This window comes from Polypterus senegalus, chromosome 1, assembly GCF_016835505.1.
Source record: "Polypterus senegalus isolate Bchr_013 chromosome 1, ASM1683550v1, whole genome shotgun sequence".
NCBI lineage: Eukaryota > Metazoa > Chordata > Cladistia > Polypteriformes > Polypteridae > Polypterus > Polypterus senegalus.
In genome coordinates, this window is record NC_053154.1 from 210756389 (window position 1) to 210778345 (window position 21957).

Sequence of the window (21957 nt, forward strand, 5' to 3'; positions counted from 1 at the left end):
TTGTTACTGTGCATCGGCTGAAACACAGTAGTTTAACCAGTGCAAATACATCTTGTACAATTCAAGATTTGTTTAGTATGGGATCTAAATAGCAGGGTTATTAAGTCTCTACACAAAACCTTCCACTTTCACTCCTCAATGTATGGTGACTCCAACTCCTAAAGCACACAACATACAAGATACAAGGCGTTTTATCACTGCCTTCAGGAATCAGCAGACTACTTTTAGCACCGTAACATGTTAAACGTTTGAAGTTTAAAGTCTGTAGCGGTGCCTCTTTGGGTTTTCATATTATTTATCAAATAATAGCACATTAAAAAATGGATTATATTGGCTAAACCTGTAGTCTGACCGCCAAAGATAATGCAAAAAGACAATTTCCTGTCTGGGATTAATGTGGTGTACCAAATATCAAAACATATTTTTACCAGAGGGATAGAAGAGAAAATGGTTTAATTGAATTAGAAGAAGTGAAATTGAACATTTTAACACATTGAGTTACAATTTGCATTTTTACAGACTACACTTGGTACATTTTTACAGACTCCCATCTCCTGTGACCCTTCAGACTCGACTCCACTAATCAATGATAGGATTGGCATAGTTGGACTGATAATTGCTCAGCTTCTTATGGTGTTGAGGAAGTAAATTCTGTTTGGGAAAAAAAAACATTTTTTGTGAACATCATGAGTAAGAGGTCTTGCATTTTTGTTTGATTTTATGGATTCTTATAATATTGGTTTAAGTTCTCAGTTACTCATTAAAGTGTATTTTTAATAGAATTATAGATATTCTGGGCGCTGAAGTAGGTACATTTTGGCCAGAATGAAAAATGGCATCATAATAGCAAGATGTGACAGAAGGTAGAGTATCATTATCAATACAATTTGAAAATAACTGATATATGGAAGCAAATGTGAATAATCAGAGTGAATAGAGAAACCTTCATGGTTGAGGTAGTGTGTTTTTTTTAAATTGTAAAGTTTTCAAACTAAATGTAGATGGGCAAACTGCATTAGATTTAGTATATAGTTAAGATCTCTAGCTAGTCATCTTTAGGTAAAGACTTTGACTTAAGTCAGCCTTACAAATAGTGAAGTGATAAAGTAATTTAGTGAACTGAAAGAAAAAATAAGAAATTTAAAATAGCCATTTTCCTCCTCTACTCCACATCATTCCATTCCCCAGTGTCCAGCCGCCTTCCGTTCTCAAATGAGTCGTTAGTTCGGTAATATAACATGTCTTATGTACTGTTCAGAAAATTGTAGCTCAGATGCTTCCATAATTTTTAATACTTTGATACTAGTTTTATATCTGTTGTTAGTAATTTTGTTTACATGTGGTAAATATTATACAAGAAGTTTGTTGTTGTATACATTATAGTAGTGATAACAATATTGGTAGTCATAGCAATAATTAAAGCACTAATACGAACATTGTATTACCTTGAGTGTTAATGATAGGTAATATTAGTAACTACACTCAAATAACAAAGAAAATTGGAAGATATTGAACAGTGGTCAGATAATGAGAAATGAAAGTAATGCCTGCAATGCTTATAAAAGTAGAAAACTAATATTAGTGATGAGAAGCATTAATGAGAAAGAAAAGGAAGAAGGGAATAAAAGAATAAAGCAGGCACATCCACATGCACATACAAACACACCTGTATGCAAAGAGTCTAGTAAAATTTAGATCTATTTAGAGATTAATAAATAATGAAACATAAGTATATAAAAGGAAGGAAACATTCTTTGTATTATGTTACCTTCCAATTTATTAATATTTTTGCTACTAATAAAACAGGCTGGTCTCATTTTGAGATATTGTAATATCTAAATGCAGTGTAATGTTTATCCAGTTAACAGTCAGTAATCTTAAAGGTGAACTGATTTTTCTTCTTGAGAGCTGCGTTAGCAGACATTCCATAGTAATTTTCAAGCAAGCTGTGTACAGCAGCCAGTACTGGATCATTGCATTTTGTATAGTTGCTATTTTGGTTAAGTGATGTTTTTTTCTTATTGATTTCTGTACTGTAATGGTGGCAGTGTATATCTTGTGTCCTTCATATCCTTTCTTTCAGGTGCAACATGAATTTTTTTTCAATTGTTTAATCAGCGCAGTCTCACTATAATTGGCCTAAATTTACTATTCTGTTGCACTAGTAAATGATGGGCTGTTAAACATTCATTCATGTGACCTTCTAGTTGCCCAGCTAAGAAAGAATTCATGTAGAATGTGGAAGAAAATATTTTCCAAGCAGAGTTAGATGTATATTGGTTTAACAATATTTTATACTGGTCCCACATGGTTAAAGTAAAGGACTCCAATGTGGTAGTTCTATCCCTGAAATACAATGGCCAGTGTGCCTAACATGCATCTTTGTTTACAGAAATAAAACTGGAATATATGGCTAAAATACACCTGCTGAACACAGTTACTGGCCTAGGATATAAACTCCAATACATTGCTGGAGTTAAGACAGCACCAGTAACCACTGCTCTATTGTGCTGCCCTGTCCATGTATAGTATTTTACAAATAAATATGGTTTGAAGCAAAGAACAAAAAGTGTCTCTTATTATTATTGACTTTATTTCTACATGTATCCCAGACTGGTGCAATGCCTTTATTTTTGCACTTTGAGGTACTGTACATATGAGGGACACCAAAATCCACCCCCATTTTCTAAAATGATACAGACATATCTCACACACTTGCAAGCAGAAAGTTGAAACAGGTGAAGCTATTATTGATTGCAATATTTACTTGGTTACACAGAACTTAGACGAGGCATTTATCAAAAACTTTTCAGCCTGAAACTAAGATTATGTTCTATGGTGCCAATTTTGTAAGATTAGCACTCACTCCTGGATTGATATAGGTGAATTACAAGTTTCTGTCATTTGTGTGTACCTGTATATTTCTTATTTAGAGCCAAGCTAACTTTGAGTATTGTGCTATCTTTGAATTTCTAAAATTATCAAGATATTGTTAGTTATGGGTCAGTTGGGCCCAATTGTACATAAATAGAATCTGTGCTCTATGTAGATGCCCAGATTGTTGTTTCCTGAAATTAAGTATCACCTCATTCAGTGTTCCATGGACCACCTAAAGTTAATGAATTTGGATTTGGGGAAATTAAAGCAGAATTACACAATTTTTAATGAATTTTGAAAACATCACTCTGATAAAGAGTAAAAACAAGTAAAACATTGGAAGCACGGCGATTTACCAACACCAAAGAAATTTCAAACAGATGCTGTATCTTCCCAGTTCTGTATGTTTTAACCCAGTGTGATTGCCACCAGTTAGACAATGTTTAGGGCTATTTACACGGGATATACTATAAAGAAAATGTCAAGTCAGCTACAGAAGTGTGGCTGCACAAGTAATAGCAAAGTTTTGAGTGACATGGAAAAGATTTCTGAGCATTTTAACCAAGTATATTAGTGTTGACATGTATTATGTTGAAAAATAAAACTTTTGTTTTATAGGTTGGTGTTCTGAAATTTGTCTAGCTCAAAATTATTTGATTGCCCTTTGTATAGCAAATTGCAACCTGAATCAATAATGCATTTGCAGAGTTGCCTGGTCATAGTTTTTTGGTAAAAATATGGTGTAACATTCCTGTGTTAAATCTAAATTGTTGCAGTCTTAACCAAACAAACCTTTATTTTGACTTCTCATGTGCTCCTTTGCTTAGTTGCAGTTTGGCAAACCAATGAGCATTTCTTTTTTTTTATTAGTATCTTTTTGATATTGAATGAAACTTTAGATGTCAGCAGTATGAATTTAAGCACTAATTTTGAAAAACCAAAGATTTTACATTGTATTATTTTTGACATGGATGTTAAAATGTACTTTTTAACATTATTAAATCTTAATAAAAGACGCAGAGTTGGCCTGTGTTTTTCCTTTTTTATGTACTACAACTGTTATTTTTAATTATATCTAATGGTTGCTAATTGTTAGTCTGTTTACCTTTGTCTAGAGCATCTTTGCACAGTTTCAATTCAGTAGTGAGAAGGTTCTGCCCTCTGATGCCCTTCGCAGTGCCCTTGCAAAGACGTTCCAAGATGAGCAACGCTTCCAGCTGGGGATCATGGATGATGCTGCTGAGTGCTTTGTAAGCAGCTTATATTTCATATTTTTTCTGAATTTTGTTAATGCTAATGTGTTTGAAAAGGAATTTGACAATACTTAAGAAATCAATATTGATCCTGAGGTGTACTAGAGAAATTGTTTTTGTGCATATTATTTATCAGAGATAACCCCATCACATTTTTACCTTTTACATTAAACTTAGAATTTAAACATAAAAAATTATTTAGCAAGATAACTATTCATTTATTTCTCAGAACCAGTTTTTTCCAATATATAAATCTGAACCATACTACTTATGTGTGCTATAATTAGGATAAATATTCATTAATTCATCTTAGTCAGGATGTTTAGAACAAAGTCATGCACACAAATTTTAGTATAAAATGAATATTCAAAGAATTGTTAACACTGGAAAACTGATTATTGATTTAATTATACAGTGTGTGTTATATACCAGTGATTGGGTAACATAAAACACAAATAACCAGAATAAATGCTGAATATACTTATATAAATATTACCACTATTAAATATTTGCATCCACTGAAACTTCAATGAAACCTAAATCTTTGGTTATTTACACAATACTTTTTTTTAATTCAGTAGCCATCACATATTTTACAAATATGTTATTTGGACTAAATAGTACTGGGGAATATTGGTGATCACATTCAAAACAGACTTATCAGTAATATGCAGGGTAATACTGGAATCAAGTCTTTCACAAAAAGTACATTTTTGGAAGCATCAGTTTTCAGTTATGAATATGTTCTAAAATATGTTTAAGCAGCAGGATCCATCTAGGAATGTGACGTTAGTTACTGCTTGATAATGCACTTTGTTTTACCACAAGCACAATGACAGTATTATTTCAGTGTAGTTAGAAAGGGTGTACTTGATGCTAGATGAGGAAGATAAGCACACATTTTACATGCATCTCCACTTAATATTTTTAATACCTCATCCCATGTGACTATTTAACTTCAGTTTGAAAAATAAACAGCTTTTTGGGATTAGATTAAAACATGTTATTAAATAATAACAGAGTAGCTATTTTTCAAAATAATTGCAGTCTCATTTTATTTAGAACTAGCAAAATACCCGCACTTTGCAGCGGAGAAGTATTGAGTTAAATAAGTTATGAAAAAGAAAAGGAAACATTTTAAAAATAACGTAACATGATTGTCAATGTAATCGTTTTGTCACTGTTATGAGTGTTGCTGTCATCAAGGATTTGATTATCATTATTTCTTTCAATCAGGTTCGTATTTGGAGGACATGTTGTGTTCAAGTTGCATATCGTGTTTGTCAACTGTTGTAATAATAACAGGTTTCATTCATCAAAGTGTTCACCACCCAAATCGCTACTTGTGAATCTAAGATGTTTAACAGGCATTCCCGGTATTAAGTTGTGGATTTGCCTGTGAGTATTTAGTGACAACATGTCTATTAACTTGTGGATTTTTCTGTGAGTATTTAGCAACAGCATTTCTATGAACTTGTGGATTTGCCTGCGAGTATTTAGCGACAGCGTGTCTATTAACTTGTGGATTTTTCTGCGAGTATTTGGTGGCAGCGTCTCAATGTTGTTTCCCTCTAGCTGCATCAGAAAATGTACCACGACGTCTGAAACGCCTCCTTTTTACTGTTTTCTCACAGCTTGGATTGCTGCTGTCATAATCGGTTTGAGTTTCACGGTTTGTTTCAATTACGTTAGTATTTGCAGGACTTGTTTTGAAGTTACATTCGGCATCTGTCAAGCGTTGTAAGCATACAACTGGCTTCATCAATAACTTTGCATAGTAATAAATGAACAATAAAACAGCGGAGAAGCCGTGGATTAAATAAAAAGGCTGCAGTTATCAGCAGGGAGACGTTAATACCATGGCGAAGCAAAGAAGGGAATGAAGAGACCAGACCAACAGACTGCCTTATATGGGCAGGCAGTCAATTACGTGGGAGGCGTAGGGATGGAGGGCGCAATATAAGCAGGCAGCCAACTACGTGGGAGGTGTGGTGATGGGGGACGCAATGCCACCTCACACGGCGACTGAGCTGCAGGCTATGGACGTATATATGTATGTAAGTAGGATTCAATTACGACCGTTGCGCGTAGAATTTCAAAATGAAACCTGCTTAACTTTTGTAAGTAACTTGTAAGGAATGAGCCTGCCAAATTTCAGCCTTCTACCTACACGGGAAGTTGGAGAATTAGTGATGAGTGAGTGAGTCAGTCAGTCAGTCAGTGAGGGCTTTGCCTTTTATTAGTGTAGATTTTCAAAAGCAGTATTCAGCCCTGCATTAAAGTTACTCAGACACCTTACATGTATGTCTCTAGAGTAGGTTTGTGAAAAGAATCCAGTATCAATTTTAACATTTTAAAATTATTTCAGTACTCGTTTTTCATGGTTATCGATTCTATGACCAACATTATGATTGTACTTCCATTTCACCATGGCTTGATTTGCAGCCCTGTTTCTATCCAATCACAGGTGCTAATAAAATGGCAAATTAAGCAGGATTGGACCAATATTCAGCACATTTAATTAACAAAGAGGGCTGCCAGAGTGGTGTGTGGAAATACTCTGGCTTTGTTGCAAATGTAGGCAGTAAACCACAAGATAAATGAAAGCCTGTATGCAAAATTTGCAAGAGAGCCCATACAAAAAAGTTCTAGAGGTATCTTATTTCTAAATTACAGAAAAATTAGTAAGTATAAACCTGTAAACTGATGGGTTTTAAGCAGGGATGTAATATTTATTTTATTTTACATGTTAAAACATTTTTTGTTGCCGTTTAAATGTGGGCCAGTTAAAATCACTCGCTGTGAAATCTGCAGAACTTTTTTTTATTTTATTACATGTGATTTTATAATTGTATTTTAGTACATTAATTATATAATGTATGGCACTATAACTTTTCAGTACCCAGTTTCATAAACAGCGTTACTACTCCTCCATGTTCTCATATATTTGCAGGTATATTTCAGAGCATCAGTGTAATATGTCAGGGCGTATTTGTCTGAAATGATTTGATTAAAATTTGTTGACATTATATAAAAAAGAAAATTGGTTGACCTGTGTTTTGTTAAGTTTTATTTGTTGATATTCATTAATACAGGTAATATTAATATTATGTTAACATGCAGTGTCTAGCATATATGTTATAAACCTCAAGTAGTGCTGCCAGGCCAGTGTCAATGAGCATACTGTAGGTGTTGCTTTGCTAGAAGCAAAAAGGGAGGGAGACGAGAAGCAAAGGCAGAAATTGTGTTCTTGGCCCCAGTCTTTTTTTTGATTATATACATGATCAATAGCAGTAAGCCCCTGATCCTTTGTTCATTGTATACAATATCAATGTTACAGCATTATACAAACCTGTGTTAAAGACCAACAAGACCATTCCTTCACTCTTTGATTTTATATATATATGTAAGACCAGATGTGATAATCAAATTTGGGGTGACACCCGGATATCTGCAGGACGCCTGGCAAAAGTAGAGGTGAAAGTGGTATCCTCTGATCAAAGACAAGACTGGAAAAATGGTGTAAATTTAAACTTAACAGATTTCCAGCAAGCTACTAAATTGTAACATCCATTCACATCAAAGGATTCTTAATAAGGGTCCCCCACCCTGCCCTCCCAGGTTGTTTATATTTATAATGTTATTTTAAATGGGAATCTCCCCACTGCCCCCCTTTCCATTCCACTGGTTTCCAAAATACTTTAAATATCTTTAGTATCTGCAGACTTTAAAGGAGGAACATATACATTTGATGAAAAACATTAAAATAAATAATTGAATGAACAACCTAAATTAATGAAAACATCTAATAATATATACTCAGATATCATAGTATTCCTATTGACTATCCATTTCATTTTAAAAGAATATGCTGTCTTCTTAAAGGGGGACACATAATTGTACCAGCAGTTATTTTATTCCACTTAAAGCACTAGAGAAAACATTGCCAAAAGTGTAAAAATTGTTAATTGCACGGGCCACCTAAATGTGCAGAACTGTATATGTCATTACTGTTTGTAATAAGTTAAAGTAAAACACGATTCAGTATTAGAACTTTGTCTGCATGTGACAAAAAAACCCAAAAAACTTGAACATACAACTGATGAAAAATATGAAAATGAATACTTCAGTGAAAGTCTTAAAAATGTAATAATAATTATATATGCTCAAACTTTACATTCTTAATAATAATTCTTTGCATTTATATAGCACTATTCTCACTACTCAGCGCTCAGCAATTGCAGGTTAAGGGCCTTGCTCAAGGGCCCAACAGAGCAAGAGTCCCTATTGGCATTTACGGGACTCAAACCGGCAACCTTCTGATTACCAGTGCAGATCCCGAGCCTCAGAGCCACCACTCTGCCTTATTCACATTGATTACCCATTTTAATTCATTTGAATACAGTTCCGTATAAAATTGTGTTTTGCAGTGACCATCAACCACAGCCAAGTCACTATGAGAATCAGGAATTGATGTAATGTAGGAATTTTTATACTCAGGGGCAAGAATATAGAGAATGTTTAAGAGTGAGCTGCTCCATTGACCTGATACTAAGTAATAGTATTATTTCATACTTGACTGACATTTGTATCCAGGGTGACTTACAACATTTAACATTTGGTTATGTTTTTTGTTTTTCCAGTTGATGGACATGCAAATGAAGTTACTTGCTCATTGTCACACAGTGTCAGTAGTGGAATTTGTACAAACAACCTAGGTCAATAATATGCCCTTGATGATTTAAAAATAATACAAATTGTGAGATTTTTGAACCCTTTTAGGATCCTCCCTGTTGGACGGCACGCCGATCCACGCCTGCTGCGTCTGTTGAGGATTGCTTCTCCATTACCGAGGCAACCACAGGTTCGCAGAAAACCACGGAAACAACTACGAGTCGATTGAGATTGCGCTATACACACCTGTCGCCAGTGGGTGATGCATGGGACATTATAAATGCAAGGAACAGTATAACTTGGCTACTGACCTGGCAACGACTATGCCCATTTGCTGTGTCTTTATATAGGAGAGTGTTGGCTCCTGCTGCAATAAATAACCCTGCTGTTCCTGTTTCAAGTCGAATTAAGCTGGTTTCGTTAAAGTACTGAGACTCTGCCCCGTGTTTTGGGGTGCAAGACAGTAACTCGCCCGTCACATGGCACCACGAGCAGGGTCTTGACTCAATGAAAAGAGGTATTTGATATCCCAATACCACCGGAGCAAACAAGGCTCCGGTATTTGCGCTCACTAGGGATGTGCTGGTGAAAATGACTCCCTCGGATGACCCAGAGTGTTTCCTGTTTTGCTTCGAGTGCACAACAACACTGAGAACCTGACCGGCTATTTCGGCCCCGTTTTTAACTGGGGAGTCCCTACAGGTCGGGCAAAGCCTTCCTCCGAAAAGATTTGGTTTCTTGGAAGCAACAGATCCACCTACACATGGCAGTGAGTCTGGTGGTCAAGGGGCACCAGTTTTGGCCGTGGCATATTGATCTGAAGAGATCCATGGCTGAGTGGACCTGATTGAAAGCTGGATCCACAGAGACACTTTCGAGCACATTGTGGAGAAGCTCGTTATTGATGTAGTCCTGTCAGGGATAGACGAGAAACTTTGTGATGTAATGCTACGGAACGACGTCCTCTTGCTGCTGGATCTTCCCCCCAGACTAGAGGGTGCACAAACCACATGGAAACAATGGGGATACCCAAGCTTGATCCCGATTTTGGTTCAGCCAGCACAGATCTCTGGGTCAGGTGGAAGACACTATAGTGGGAACACCATTGTGCTGACTGAAAGCAGCTGCTTTCGTTGTGATCAACCGGGACATCTGCCTCGGGAGTGCCACCTGCGCAAACAGTGGCTATCGGTCTGGCCCAAATGTAGCCCATAGCTGCAGAAGAGGTCCAGTTTGTTCAAAAAAGGAGTCCCAGTGCTCCATAAACCCAGAACTTTCCATTCTACATCAAGATCTAAGCCACACTTTAAGCTTTATAGTGTCCTCAGTCTATCCTGGATTGGTGCACAGTACAGTTAGAAGATCTCCTTGGCCTGGCACCTAATTCTTTAAATTTGGATTGCAAAACTAACAGCCTGCCCTTATTGATGTCATTTGTTCCAACACGGTCAGTAACAACTGAATCCACCGATACTGTGGCCAAGAGAGTATCCACCATTCCAGGGAGGTGGTCCTCCTCTGCACCCTGAAGGCAAAACACTCTTTCTGGGGTCTGATTTTGAGGTGGCCTGTTAGGGCTCCTCATGCCTGCTTACCAATTTCCAGGGTCGCCAACGAGCTCTGCAAGGTTCTGAAAAGGGCTTGACACTCCCAGCTCTGAGATTGATGCCCTCAGACTGCATGCACCCTTTGCCTTGCACCTATGTTTCTGGCAACTATCCCATATGAACTTAAGAACAAGTCATCTTCCTGAAGCTAAACATGTTCATGGTGTGTCCAGTACTTGAATGGGAGACCATCTAGGAAAAGCTTGGGTTGCTGCTGGAATAGATGTTGGTGAGACCAGCAGGGTGTGCTTACCCTGTGATCTTTCAGTGGATTCCTGTGCCCCAGTGCAGTGATGGGGACACTGTGCTGTAAAAATGGCACCATCCTTTGGATGAGATGTAAAACAGAGGTTCTGACTCGTTATGATCATGAAAGTTCCCTAGGCATCTTTTGTAAAGAGTAGGGTGTTCCCCAATACCCTGGCTAAATTGTCCACTGCAGCCTATTTGTTCCAACCCCATAATCATCCCCTATCTCTGCTTGGCTGTTTCTCTCACCACTTTACCACCTAATAACTTATTTTTGGTTACTGTGCTGGTGCAAAAAAAATGGCTGCTGCCACATCTAGGTGGATGCTGCACATTAGTAGTGGTTGAAGTGGCTCCCAACTCAGTGTGTAAAGCACCTTGAATAGTTAGAAAAGAGTTATATAAATGTAATGAATGATTATTATGTGTATTACCACCTGACTGGTCTGGAGTCACCTCGCATGCAATCTCTAACACCTGGGCCAGGTCTTTCTGTTCTCTGCTGTAACACAGGCCAGCCAAGTCGTCCTCCAGTTCAGCGACCCAGAGCTCGAGGTGCTGGATCAGTGGGCATCTCCTGTATTTGTAGCCTTACAGGTATCATGAATTGCAGTGTCCAGTCGATTGAAGCAAAAAGGGTGTGAGGTAGTGCTGGGCGGTATACCGGTTCATACCGAAAACCATTTGTTTTTGTTATGATATGGATTTTTCTTATACCGCTTGACTGGTTTAAATTGCCTAAACAACTTTTGGAACGTGGCGCAGCAGGAAACTGTTTAAGAGGGACCTTTTTCACTGCTAAATATATGCAACGGAGTGCATGCGTTAGTGGAGGAGTTGTGTGGTGGCTCTTTTTCACTGCTACAATGATAAACACATGCAACGGAGTACATGCGGTAGTGGAGGTATTGCGTGGTGAAAATGGACAGAGAACATTCCGAATTGAATTTATTCTCGTAATTTGTTATTAAAGTAAAACATCGTAAACTAAACTTCATCTTAAAATGAATATTTAATTTACTAGATTTTCTCAAACCCTGTCATAAGTTATGTAGCACAATAAATGCCTTGTGTTAAGTGTTCCCCAAGCCATGTTAATCGCTACTGCTTCTTAAACTGACTTCCACTTGCACTAAAAGGAGGTGCTGGCTGCACACAGAACACACTAGTTTCATGATATTCCTGCTCCCTGAACATTTAGAATGCTAAGATAAAATAATTGATATAATTTTCATGATGAAATGTATTAAAGCATGTATTAATCATGTGGGGGCATGGTGGCATGGAGGTTGCACTGCTGCCTTGCAACAATGGGGTCCCAGGTGTTTCTTGCTTTGAATTTGCATATTTTTCTGGTGGGTTTACTGAGCGTGTTTCAGTTTCCTTTCAAAGTCATGTAGGATGTGGGGTTTTGTTATGCTATATTAACCATGCTAGTGTATGTATTGCTCGTATTCACCCTGCGATGTGCTGGTTCCCCGTTCAGGATTTGCTCCTGCCTTGTACACAATGCTTGCTGAGATGGGCACAACCCTGAATGGATGGCATAATTAAACATGTATAACCAAGATTTTTTTTTTTTTTTAATAAGTTCTGAACACTCCGTGGTCTAAGTTTATAACTAGCTTTAATTTCACAAAGACGTTTATCTTGTGGTGATTGGTTATGTGGATAAAGAAAACGGAAAGAAAAGGATAGGAACTGGGGGTTTGGTATGTTGGACAGACAGCATGCATGCAATAAAGAAAGCCCGCTCAGAAGAACATCCATTGAATTCTATGTTTGTGTCTCCGAACACTAGATCACGAACCCAACATTTACACAATATTTCGGTTAAACCTGTGTGATACCCATTCATGCATCCAGTTTTTTGAAGTCTCGTCACACTTGTCATAAAGTTCTCTACACTGAACTTAGACCTGGGGAACCCTAACTGTGAGGGAGCAGCACTACCGCCACACTACCGTGCATGTTTAATACATGCTTTAATGCATTTCATCCTGAAAATGATATCAAGTATTTATCTTTGCATTCTAAATGTTCAGAGAAGCAGGTATATCATGAAGTGAATGTATTCTGTGTGGCGTTTGCTTGTACCTCCTCTTAGTGTAGAGGAAGTCAGTTTAAGAAGCACGTACAGCGATTAACAACTGGGTCGGGGAACACTTAACACAAAGCATTTATTGTGCTACATAACTTATGACAGGGTTTAAGAAAATCTAGTAAATTAAATATTCATTTTAAGATGAAGTTTAGTTTACGACATTCTACTTTAATTACAAAAAACTATGAGAATAAAGTGGAAATGTCGAGAATAAAGTCAACATGTTGACTTTATTCTCAACATAGTTTTTTTTTTTTCTTCCGTGTCCGTATTTTTTTTTCTTCACTGTGGCTCTAATACGCTTCCGTAGGGCTATACCACAGATAGCATTACAAATGCAAGTTGCAGTTTTATTATTTATGTATATAGCTTAGCTTGAAGCAAGGTCCATATTAATGCAGTTTGCTTTAATGATGGTTCAGTTGGTAAAGATGTCATCACCAAGTTGCACTTGTTTTATTTTATTTTATTTTTATTTGATGAATACAGTACTGTGTAATGCACCTGGGCTTGAAGTCTTGAAGTAATATTATTATGACTGGAAGTTGCACTATTATTTATTTTATTGTTATTATTTATTAGTTTAAATATTATGCAGTTTAATGATGGTAAAGTTGTTAAAAAAAAGTCACTTTAACGTGTCAGTGGACAGAGATTGTTAACATTAACAGAAAGTGTAGTTGGTTTACAAAAAAATGTACTCTATTCTTTTTCTAAGACATGTCCAGTGCAGTACAACTTTTGACAAGCACCTCTGAATATTTTACAAAGTCTAAATGGCTCTTTGGATGGTTGAAAATATGTTGTCAAAATTTTAGTTTAAGTTGTTTGCAAAATTTGTTGAATAAAAAGGTTGTATGTTTTGACTGCAACTGTCACGCAATGTGATTCCTTCACTTCATTAGTGCCACCCACTTGAAAACTATCACTTTATGGGGCCATGCAAACCTGTATAAATAATTGTGTGCACATGAAAATGTTTTTTTGTACAATTCTCATGATGGTGGAATAGGTTATTAAGCCAGTAATTGCAGTGGAAAATGTGTTTAACATCCACTCATGCATGGGGAAAAAATACAGTCCAATACCGTGAAACCTGTATAATTTTGAAAAATACAGTGATATAGAATTTTGGTCATACTGCCCAGCCCTAGTGTGAGGCCTCCAAAAGCCTTCACAGGCTGGGCTAGGCCTCCTATGACTGGCAGGATTAGACCTCATTCCAAATGAGTTAAACTCCCAACATAACTGCTTCAGGCATTGCAGGCCAAAAAGAGATTTAAGATTCAAAATATCTCATGTCCAAAAATATCCAAGTGTCTTACTATAGAAGTAGAAACCGTAAAACCAATGACACACTATGGAAAGAATATTTAAAAACATGATTTACTTGCAAATTACCAAAAAGAGACAGAAAAAGCCCAACAGGGCAAACAGAGGTATTCAAGGAATTACTTAAAAGGCAGTCCACAGTGAACAAATTCCAAAAACACAGTCTGATCATTAAAATCCTTAAAATAAGATCAGTAATCAAACAGAACTGAAAATCCAGTCCTAAACAGAACAACTCACAGTATCAATCACAATAATTACCAGTTGAACTGCCAGTCTCCATGGCCTTTATAGAGCTAGAGACAGTTCTTCAGTAGTAATTGACATGGAACATACTCAGATTTATAGAGAAGGTACATAATTATAACAGAAAATACATAAAAATAAAATACAACTCTTAACAATAAAATGCATAAATACATGTAATACCGTAACACAAGGAGGACCGACTCATCTAAGCCACCCTTCAAAAATGTCCAGCATCAAACATCATTTTTAAAATTTGAATTTGAGCTGCTAAATTGCTCAACTCCTTTTTATTATACTTAAATGGTTTAAATTATTAAAATGAATATCAGATTAAAGAACTGTTAATTTAACAGCTTCTGGACACTTTGGCTCTTGTAATACACTCCCTCTCATCTGCCTTCTGTGTGTCTTTCTTTTAAGTCACTAAATTTTACTTTTACCTGACTTTGCACCTCTCTCTTTATTTCCCTACTTTCAAGGTCTCTGTCTACACCAGGGGTGTCAACTGTGGTCCTAGTGGGATGCAGTGGCTGCAGGTTGTCATTCCAACCCTTTTCCTAATCAGTGAGCAGTTTTCACTGCTAATAAATTCCTTTTACTTTATTTTAGTAGCCTTTAGTAGTTCATCACTAAATGGCAGCCAAACAGAAATGAGATGTGAAATGAGCCAACAGATGACCAGCTAAATTAGAACGTTAAACTCCAGCCAATTTCACTCCAACCAGTCTCTTAATGAGAAGCCAATTCTTGCAGTTAATTAAAACCATTATTGAATATCATAACTTGTTGCTACTATCATTCTGCCACAGCAGACTGTTAATTCTCTGTTTTTTTTCTAAGACCACTATCAAGATGTTTTGGTGTCCTGAGCAGACCAATATGACTGAGACCTTCACCCTTTTTTATTTTCAGGTTAGATGGTCATGTGGTGGCTTGTTTTGTGTTTTATTCGGGGTCTGAGTCATGTAAGTTAAAAACAAGTTAATCGGCAGCAAAAACTGCTGACTAATTAAGAAGATGGTTAGAATGAAAACTTGCAGCCATTTGTCTGCACCATTTGTACTGCTTCTTATTAATGAACACTAATGCTGTCACCCCCACTATAGTGCCAACTTTTCTGAGTGCTAAGAATTGTTCTATCAAGTGAAACCTTTTAAACACTACTTAGTTACTGAATATCTGCTGCTAGATTTTTGCATATTTACTTGCCTGTTTATACTGCCACTTTTGCCCCTGATTGTCGCTCCCTCGCTAGATGCCTGTTTGCGCACTTGGGACCCCCTTTGTTTACTTGGCTTTAAGCAATCAGCTTAATGGTACTTAAAATGAAACCTTTCTTTGTTATCAACGTATGTACACTCAGTCTCTACTACCGCTACCACTTTACTATACAAGTGCTATATAGTGCTCTAGCCAATTATTTGTTGTATACCTTAGTTTTCCCACTAAGGAATTGATGTTACTCTTAACTATTTGTTGTGATGGTGCAATTTCTTTTTTTTAAGGACTTACTGGTTTCTCTAACTGCTTTCTCTGGTTTTTGCCCGGTGCCACTCCTCACAGGCCGTACAGTTTAAATACAAATAATTTTTCCAAACCCTTGGCTGCATTTGCTCCTGTGCAAATGTAAAAAAAAAAAAATAAAGCAAATAGAGTTTAAAATATTTCTCCATGGCTCCTTATTAGCAACCAAAAAAAACAAAAGTTTTTAGGGGAAGAAAGTTTGTATTTTACTTAACTTTCACACAGCAGTGACATAAACACTCAGCACTCCTTCCACTTCTACCTGCAAGGATGACATCAGTATGTCAGTCTTCAGTCACCAAGGGATTGTTTGTTCTGATTTTCCAAGGAACGTATAATGTTAGTGATCTGGTAGCACAGTGGTTAGTAGTAGCATTGAGAGTTAAGTAAGTTCTTACATTTGTGTCTGACCAGTTGCAACTTGTCATTTAGTAGTGTTGCTACTTCATGAATACAGCATTCTGAATTAAAATACCATTCCTGGTTTTATATCCATGCAGAATTTGTTTCACCTTGCCATGTCTATATGGGCTTTACTTCTACATCACTAAAGAGTTACAGGTTAGGTCAATTGTCTATGCCACATTAGCCCAAATATGAGTGTAAGTGCTGGAGTGTGCATGAGTGAGCTTTTATTTACCTTTCATGTAGGAGAGGGAGTTCATTCTTAAAACTTTCCTTTTAATTTATAGGAAAATATCTTAACACGGATTCATTTCCATATCTCTGATGAGAGCAAGGAAGATATTTGCACTGCACGGCACTGCATTCCACACCAGAAATTTGCAATGACCCTTTTTGAGCAGGTAAGCTTTATCAGAACATTTTTTGTAATTGTGTATGTTTAACTTAATGAGCCACTCCTTAGACTAACTGTAGATAATAGTCAGATTTAGGTAGTATGTTTGATGTCAAGTAAGTTAGGTGTCCAGTAACTGCTAACATTTGGAGGCTTATGCAAATGGTGTTGGTGTCACATTTTGTTTTGGCTTAGTCTCATTAATTTGGATCAATTTACACAATTCTAAACTGATTTTTATTAGGATTTTTTTTTTTTTGCAGTGTGTCTGCAGCAGTTGTGGGGCTACTTCAGACCCGCTTCCTTTTATTCAGATGGTGCACTATATCTCAACAACATCTTTGTGGTGAGTGTATAATGATGGGTAATTCAAAATGTGACTTTTTTATTGGTCTCAGCAGTGTCACTATTCCTGGAGTGTCACATTGGATACAGATTTTTCTTAATTCAAAGTTATTTCTTACTTTTTAACACATTAATTATATTGCTTGATAGTGTATTTAGTTTGTCATGTAAAGCATTCCAAATATTGTGAATTTTATTTGTTGAGAAATCATAAAATGTTTTTCTAGATTAAGGCATATTTTAACAATGGATTCTTTTATGATGAACACACACACAGGTTAACATGCAGCAGACTTTCCTGATAGTTTTTTTTCTTATTTGCATTTGATTGTTACCTTTTTAAAATATGGGTGTTTAAGAGCTGAAGAATGATTCATACAAGCAAACTGAAATTAAGCCTAAATTAGAAGATGTTTCATTACTGGCAATAATTGACATTTATTTAGGAAACTGGCTAGAATGAAAAACCCATCACTCCACTGCTCAGTACAGCACTTCATATCTACATATAGTGAAAACAGCATGGATTAGTCCCACTTTTTTCCTTTGTTTTCTGAATTTTTCAAACTAAAGTTTTAAACTATTTTTTACAAGAAGTAGAATTACTGATTTTATATCCAAAGGTATTGATGCAAAAAAATAGACACTCTGTGCAGTCTGCCTGTTAAGGGACAAAATATGACATCAGCTCAACTGTCAGGTTAATTTCTAAGGTACTAGGCAGATCTGCAAAAGCATTAGTTATATACAATTCCATGTAAAATTTAAGATAGCCGTGGCCAGTAACATGTTTTGTTGATGTTGGAAGTAAAAAATTGTAAATGCATCTTAGACAGGAAATAAACTAAAACATTTTTTAATGAAAATGTAATGTGCCAGTTAGGATTTATTAGAGGCACTAAAGAAGTAACAAAATAATAGTAATGTTACCTTTGCCATTTGGACACCCATTCAGTTGTAAGGTCTTGGAACTTTTATTGCTTAAGTCTGGTCAAGCCTAGCTGTTTTAGTGTGTATGATATCAAAGTTATATTTAGTATCTCTTTTTTTTTATTAACTTCAAATGTCAACAAAGTATGTAGTTTGGCCAAGGTGTCCAAACTTTTTCACGGAACTGCAAAAGTTCATAAAGGAGATGCATAGCTGATATAATGTTCACAATGTGCAGTTTGCAGAGTTTAAAATGTCTTCTGTTGCTGACATTTTTCTGTCGTGAAAGATGGCAACAGCAAAATAGTATACAAAATTATGCTAGCAAATGTCTTAAGTTGCAAGACCATAGTAAAATATTTAGTGAACTTGATTGGTTGCCTAAAAACGCACCATTGTGATAAGTATGTCAGCTACGTCAAAGCTATTGATAAATTCCATGTTTCCTGCAAGCCAGATAAGTTCCATTTTCATTCACAAGTTCTGATGATATTTCAGTGTTCTATTTCAGAATTGCTAGGATTTAAACAAGTGAGGAAAAGATGAGTATAGGAATATGTGACTGAGTCCCCAGGCAGATGGTTGATTTTGGCTCACAGATACGATGGTGTAGGTTGCACTTGCAAGTGTTATTCAAGCATTCAACAACTGATTATGAATATTCCTGTTCCAAATTCCTTCTGCTCCCTTGAGTTGCCTTGAAAGCTTGCATACTGTAATCTTTTTAGTTAGCCAATAAAAGGAGTCATTTTGCTTGACTTCTCACTACATTCATAATGGCTAACACAGTACAGCACCCTAGTACTTCGGAATTGGCTTCAAGCACAATTGCTGCCTTGTACCGCTATTCCAGATTCAACTGTAGTGTCCATTCTTAACACGATTCTGTCAAGTGCTTTCACACCAGCAATGCTAGAGAAAGCTTCTGATTGCACACTACCTGGCTAATGTCACTCAAACAGTCTGTGGAAGCAAGATGGAACTCTTAATTTCAATATGCTTTTTTTAATTACAGAAAATATTAATAGATTTATTTTTTTTAACCAAAAGCAAGCTGAAAAATTGTAATAAAAAATGCTGAAAATATTTTGTCTACAATTTAACATGAAGCTTAAAATGAGATCCAGTTACAATCTCGTTTCATGTTTAAATCGGATTAAAATTTGCATAGCCCTTGCTGCTTATTTAAAAATACAATGTTAAAGGAGGATCGTTTTTGTACATTAGTGCAAAGACAAGTGTGCATTCTGAAATGAAGCTGGGAGATATAACTATCTGCAACCAGGCATTAAAATCCTCAAGCACTAACTCACAGACATGTAGAATAACAAGCCGCTATAAGGACTGCTTAATCCCACTATTGAAGCATTTAGAGCAACATTAATTTGTATTGAGGCAGATTAACATATTTTGTTAAGCCTTGCACATAAGTCTAATAACCATTCTAACTCTATTCAACTCATAGCTTCCTCAATGTAATAAATGCAGTGTGGTACAAAGCATATTGACGATGACTATAAATGCACAACAAAAAAGAAAAGTCTGTATACGAAAACATCCATTAAAGTGATTTATATAAAGGCACCTTTGCTTGAAGTATTGCCCTTTTGGTCACTGTAACTTATGCTTTGTACATTAGTACAGGCCTGGTGAGAATAGCATTGTCAAGAAGAATAAATGAACTAGTGATGGATCCACCAGTCTGCAAGAATGTGATATTTTGGAGAAATTGTCATAGATTTCATGTCACATAAACATTTACATTTTAATTTGTGTCACTCAACTTGTCGCAGAAAGAAAAAAGCATTGATATATGAAAGAAGGGCACTGGGATACTACACTAATTGAACTATACAAAGTCATATCTGTTCATCTCAGTAGCCTCAGGAAATCTTGATGTTACACAGTGCAAATGTTACAAGGGCATTAACCTGTATGCTCTATGAAATACACGTTAAGAGAAGTTTTACTTAAAGTCTGTAATCCACTTTATAAGACCGCATCTAAAATACTGCATAAAATACAAATGGAACAGTTACAGAGAAGGTTGAGAGATAATCTACTTGGGTAATTCCAGGATTGCATGGAATAACCTTTGAAGAAAGGCTGAAGAAGTTGGATTTCCTTTAAAAGCAAGCAGTGATTTAGAGGTTGTATAATACTACAAGTGTTTAAAATAACAAAGAGAAACAGTAGGGTGCATGCCAGCTTTTGCTTTAAAATGAGACATTTACTAAGAATACAAGGGTACAGGTGGAAGATTGTTAAGGATGAATTTCACACAAATATTAGGAAGTATTTCTTTATAAAGGATACATTAGACAAGGCACTGAGTAAGGCAAAAAAAACTGCAACTAAAAAGGTTGGCAAAAATTAAATAGTTACATTGATAATTCCAGGACATTTGATACAGATATTACAGTGGTAATATTTGGCAGATGAGCTAATCATTTAGTAAACCATTGGACTAAACTGTGGTAAATGCAAGTGGGATGCTTGGCATGTTAGTAAATGAACTTTTTAGAAACATTAACTATTGAATCTGTAATTTACTGCTGAAATGAATAAAGTGAAATCCTGGGCAAATCTAGTTCTTCACTGACTTTTTTTCTATAGACCTGTTCACATTCAGTAATTTTGCTGGTTTAAATAATCTAAAGTAATATGTTTAGGCATTTATGAATGATATGGACCAAATAGGAAAAAACCTTGTAGGGAAGCTTCTGTCTTGTATGTCTCTAGAATTTGTAAATATGAGATAATACTTGGTATGTTCAAGAAATTTACATAATGTGCAAGATATTGTATGTAAGACTTGCTGCGTTGTCTGTACTTGAGCAGTTTGTAGTTAAAAAAAAAAATGGACCAGTGTGTGGATCAAGGGATAGTTATGTTGTATTTACAATTCTGTAAAAGACTGGCAGGCTTCTTTTCATCGTTATTTCCATTCTAATCAACACACAATGAAGTATTTTTTCTGCAAGAGTTGCTGTCACTGTCAGTTGATATGAATTGCATGTAGTCATTTTGATGCTCATTGCTTCAGTGAAGTAGCTTGTAATGACATTACACATTCACTTCATTAATACATTTAATCAAATTTAAAGTTGCATGTTTGGGGTGGATGTGGAGTCTAACATTGCTGTAAGTATGGCAGGGAGCATCTTGGGCATACTAGGGCATTCACACAAGGCCAAGTTTAAGATTGCCAGTCAGGCTAATTAGCTTGTCTTTTAAATGTGTGAGGAAACTGGACATAACTCACAGGGAGAATGTAAAATCCCCACAGAGACTGTGTATGATAAGAGTCTATGGAGACAGATGTATATAGTCACAGTATTCATATTTGTGTTAGTTCATGTTATTGGTTAAAACAGCATTGATTTCACCAGTGTCGAGTCAAGTGTAAGAAACTGAATAGTAGAGCTGTTAAAATCATAAAGTAAATTATATGTAAAAACTACAGTATATATGAGAAAGTAGGCTTTCACTATGTAGAAAGTTTGGTATATGATTAAAAAAATTTGAATCTAAGATTTATCATTATTTTTGTAACATCTTGTTAGTTATAGTAAAAACTAACTAAGTTGTTAGTAAAAACTAATTCTAAATCAGTCAATACATGTTCCTTATAATTTTGTGTTAGCAAAAAAAATTCATAAAGCTGATATAAAAGGCTGGATTCTGTAGTACTAAAGTGCATTTTATATCTCTCCATTACATGTAAACTTTAAAAATTAATGCTTAGCGTTTTTAGTGCTTTTCCTAATATCAGAGTGAGTTTGTCACTTTGGATAAAGTTTATTAGTTGATTTTATAGAAACCATTTATAATGTATGTAGCCAGGATAGGATATGCCTTTTCCAACATACCCTGTGTTTGGATAAATTAGTTAAAAATGAATGGAATATTATATAAAGAACAATAAATTTGCACCATGCATTTCATTCAGTGTATAACTTTTTATATTTTAAAACATTTTCAAGAATTACTATTCCATTTAAAAAATTGCAC

At 35.8% G+C, this 21957-nt stretch overlaps 1 protein-coding gene across 10 annotated transcripts in view; it reads left to right on the forward strand.

Annotated features, from left to right (window-relative positions):
* The window catches only part of usp54a (ubiquitin specific peptidase 54a), a 276084-nt gene that overhangs the window by 164937 nt on the left and 89190 nt on the right, over nt 1-21957 (forward strand). For all 10 annotated transcript variants that reach the window (XM_039768304.1, XM_039768332.1, XM_039768343.1 and 7 more), the window contains exons 4-6: nt 3993-4127; nt 16562-16675; nt 16932-17014. In XM_039768304.1, coding sequence (XP_039624238.1) covers nt 3993-4127; nt 16562-16675; nt 16932-17014 — 332 coding nt within the window. The remainder of the gene's footprint in view (nt 1-3992; nt 4128-16561; nt 16676-16931; nt 17015-21957) is intronic.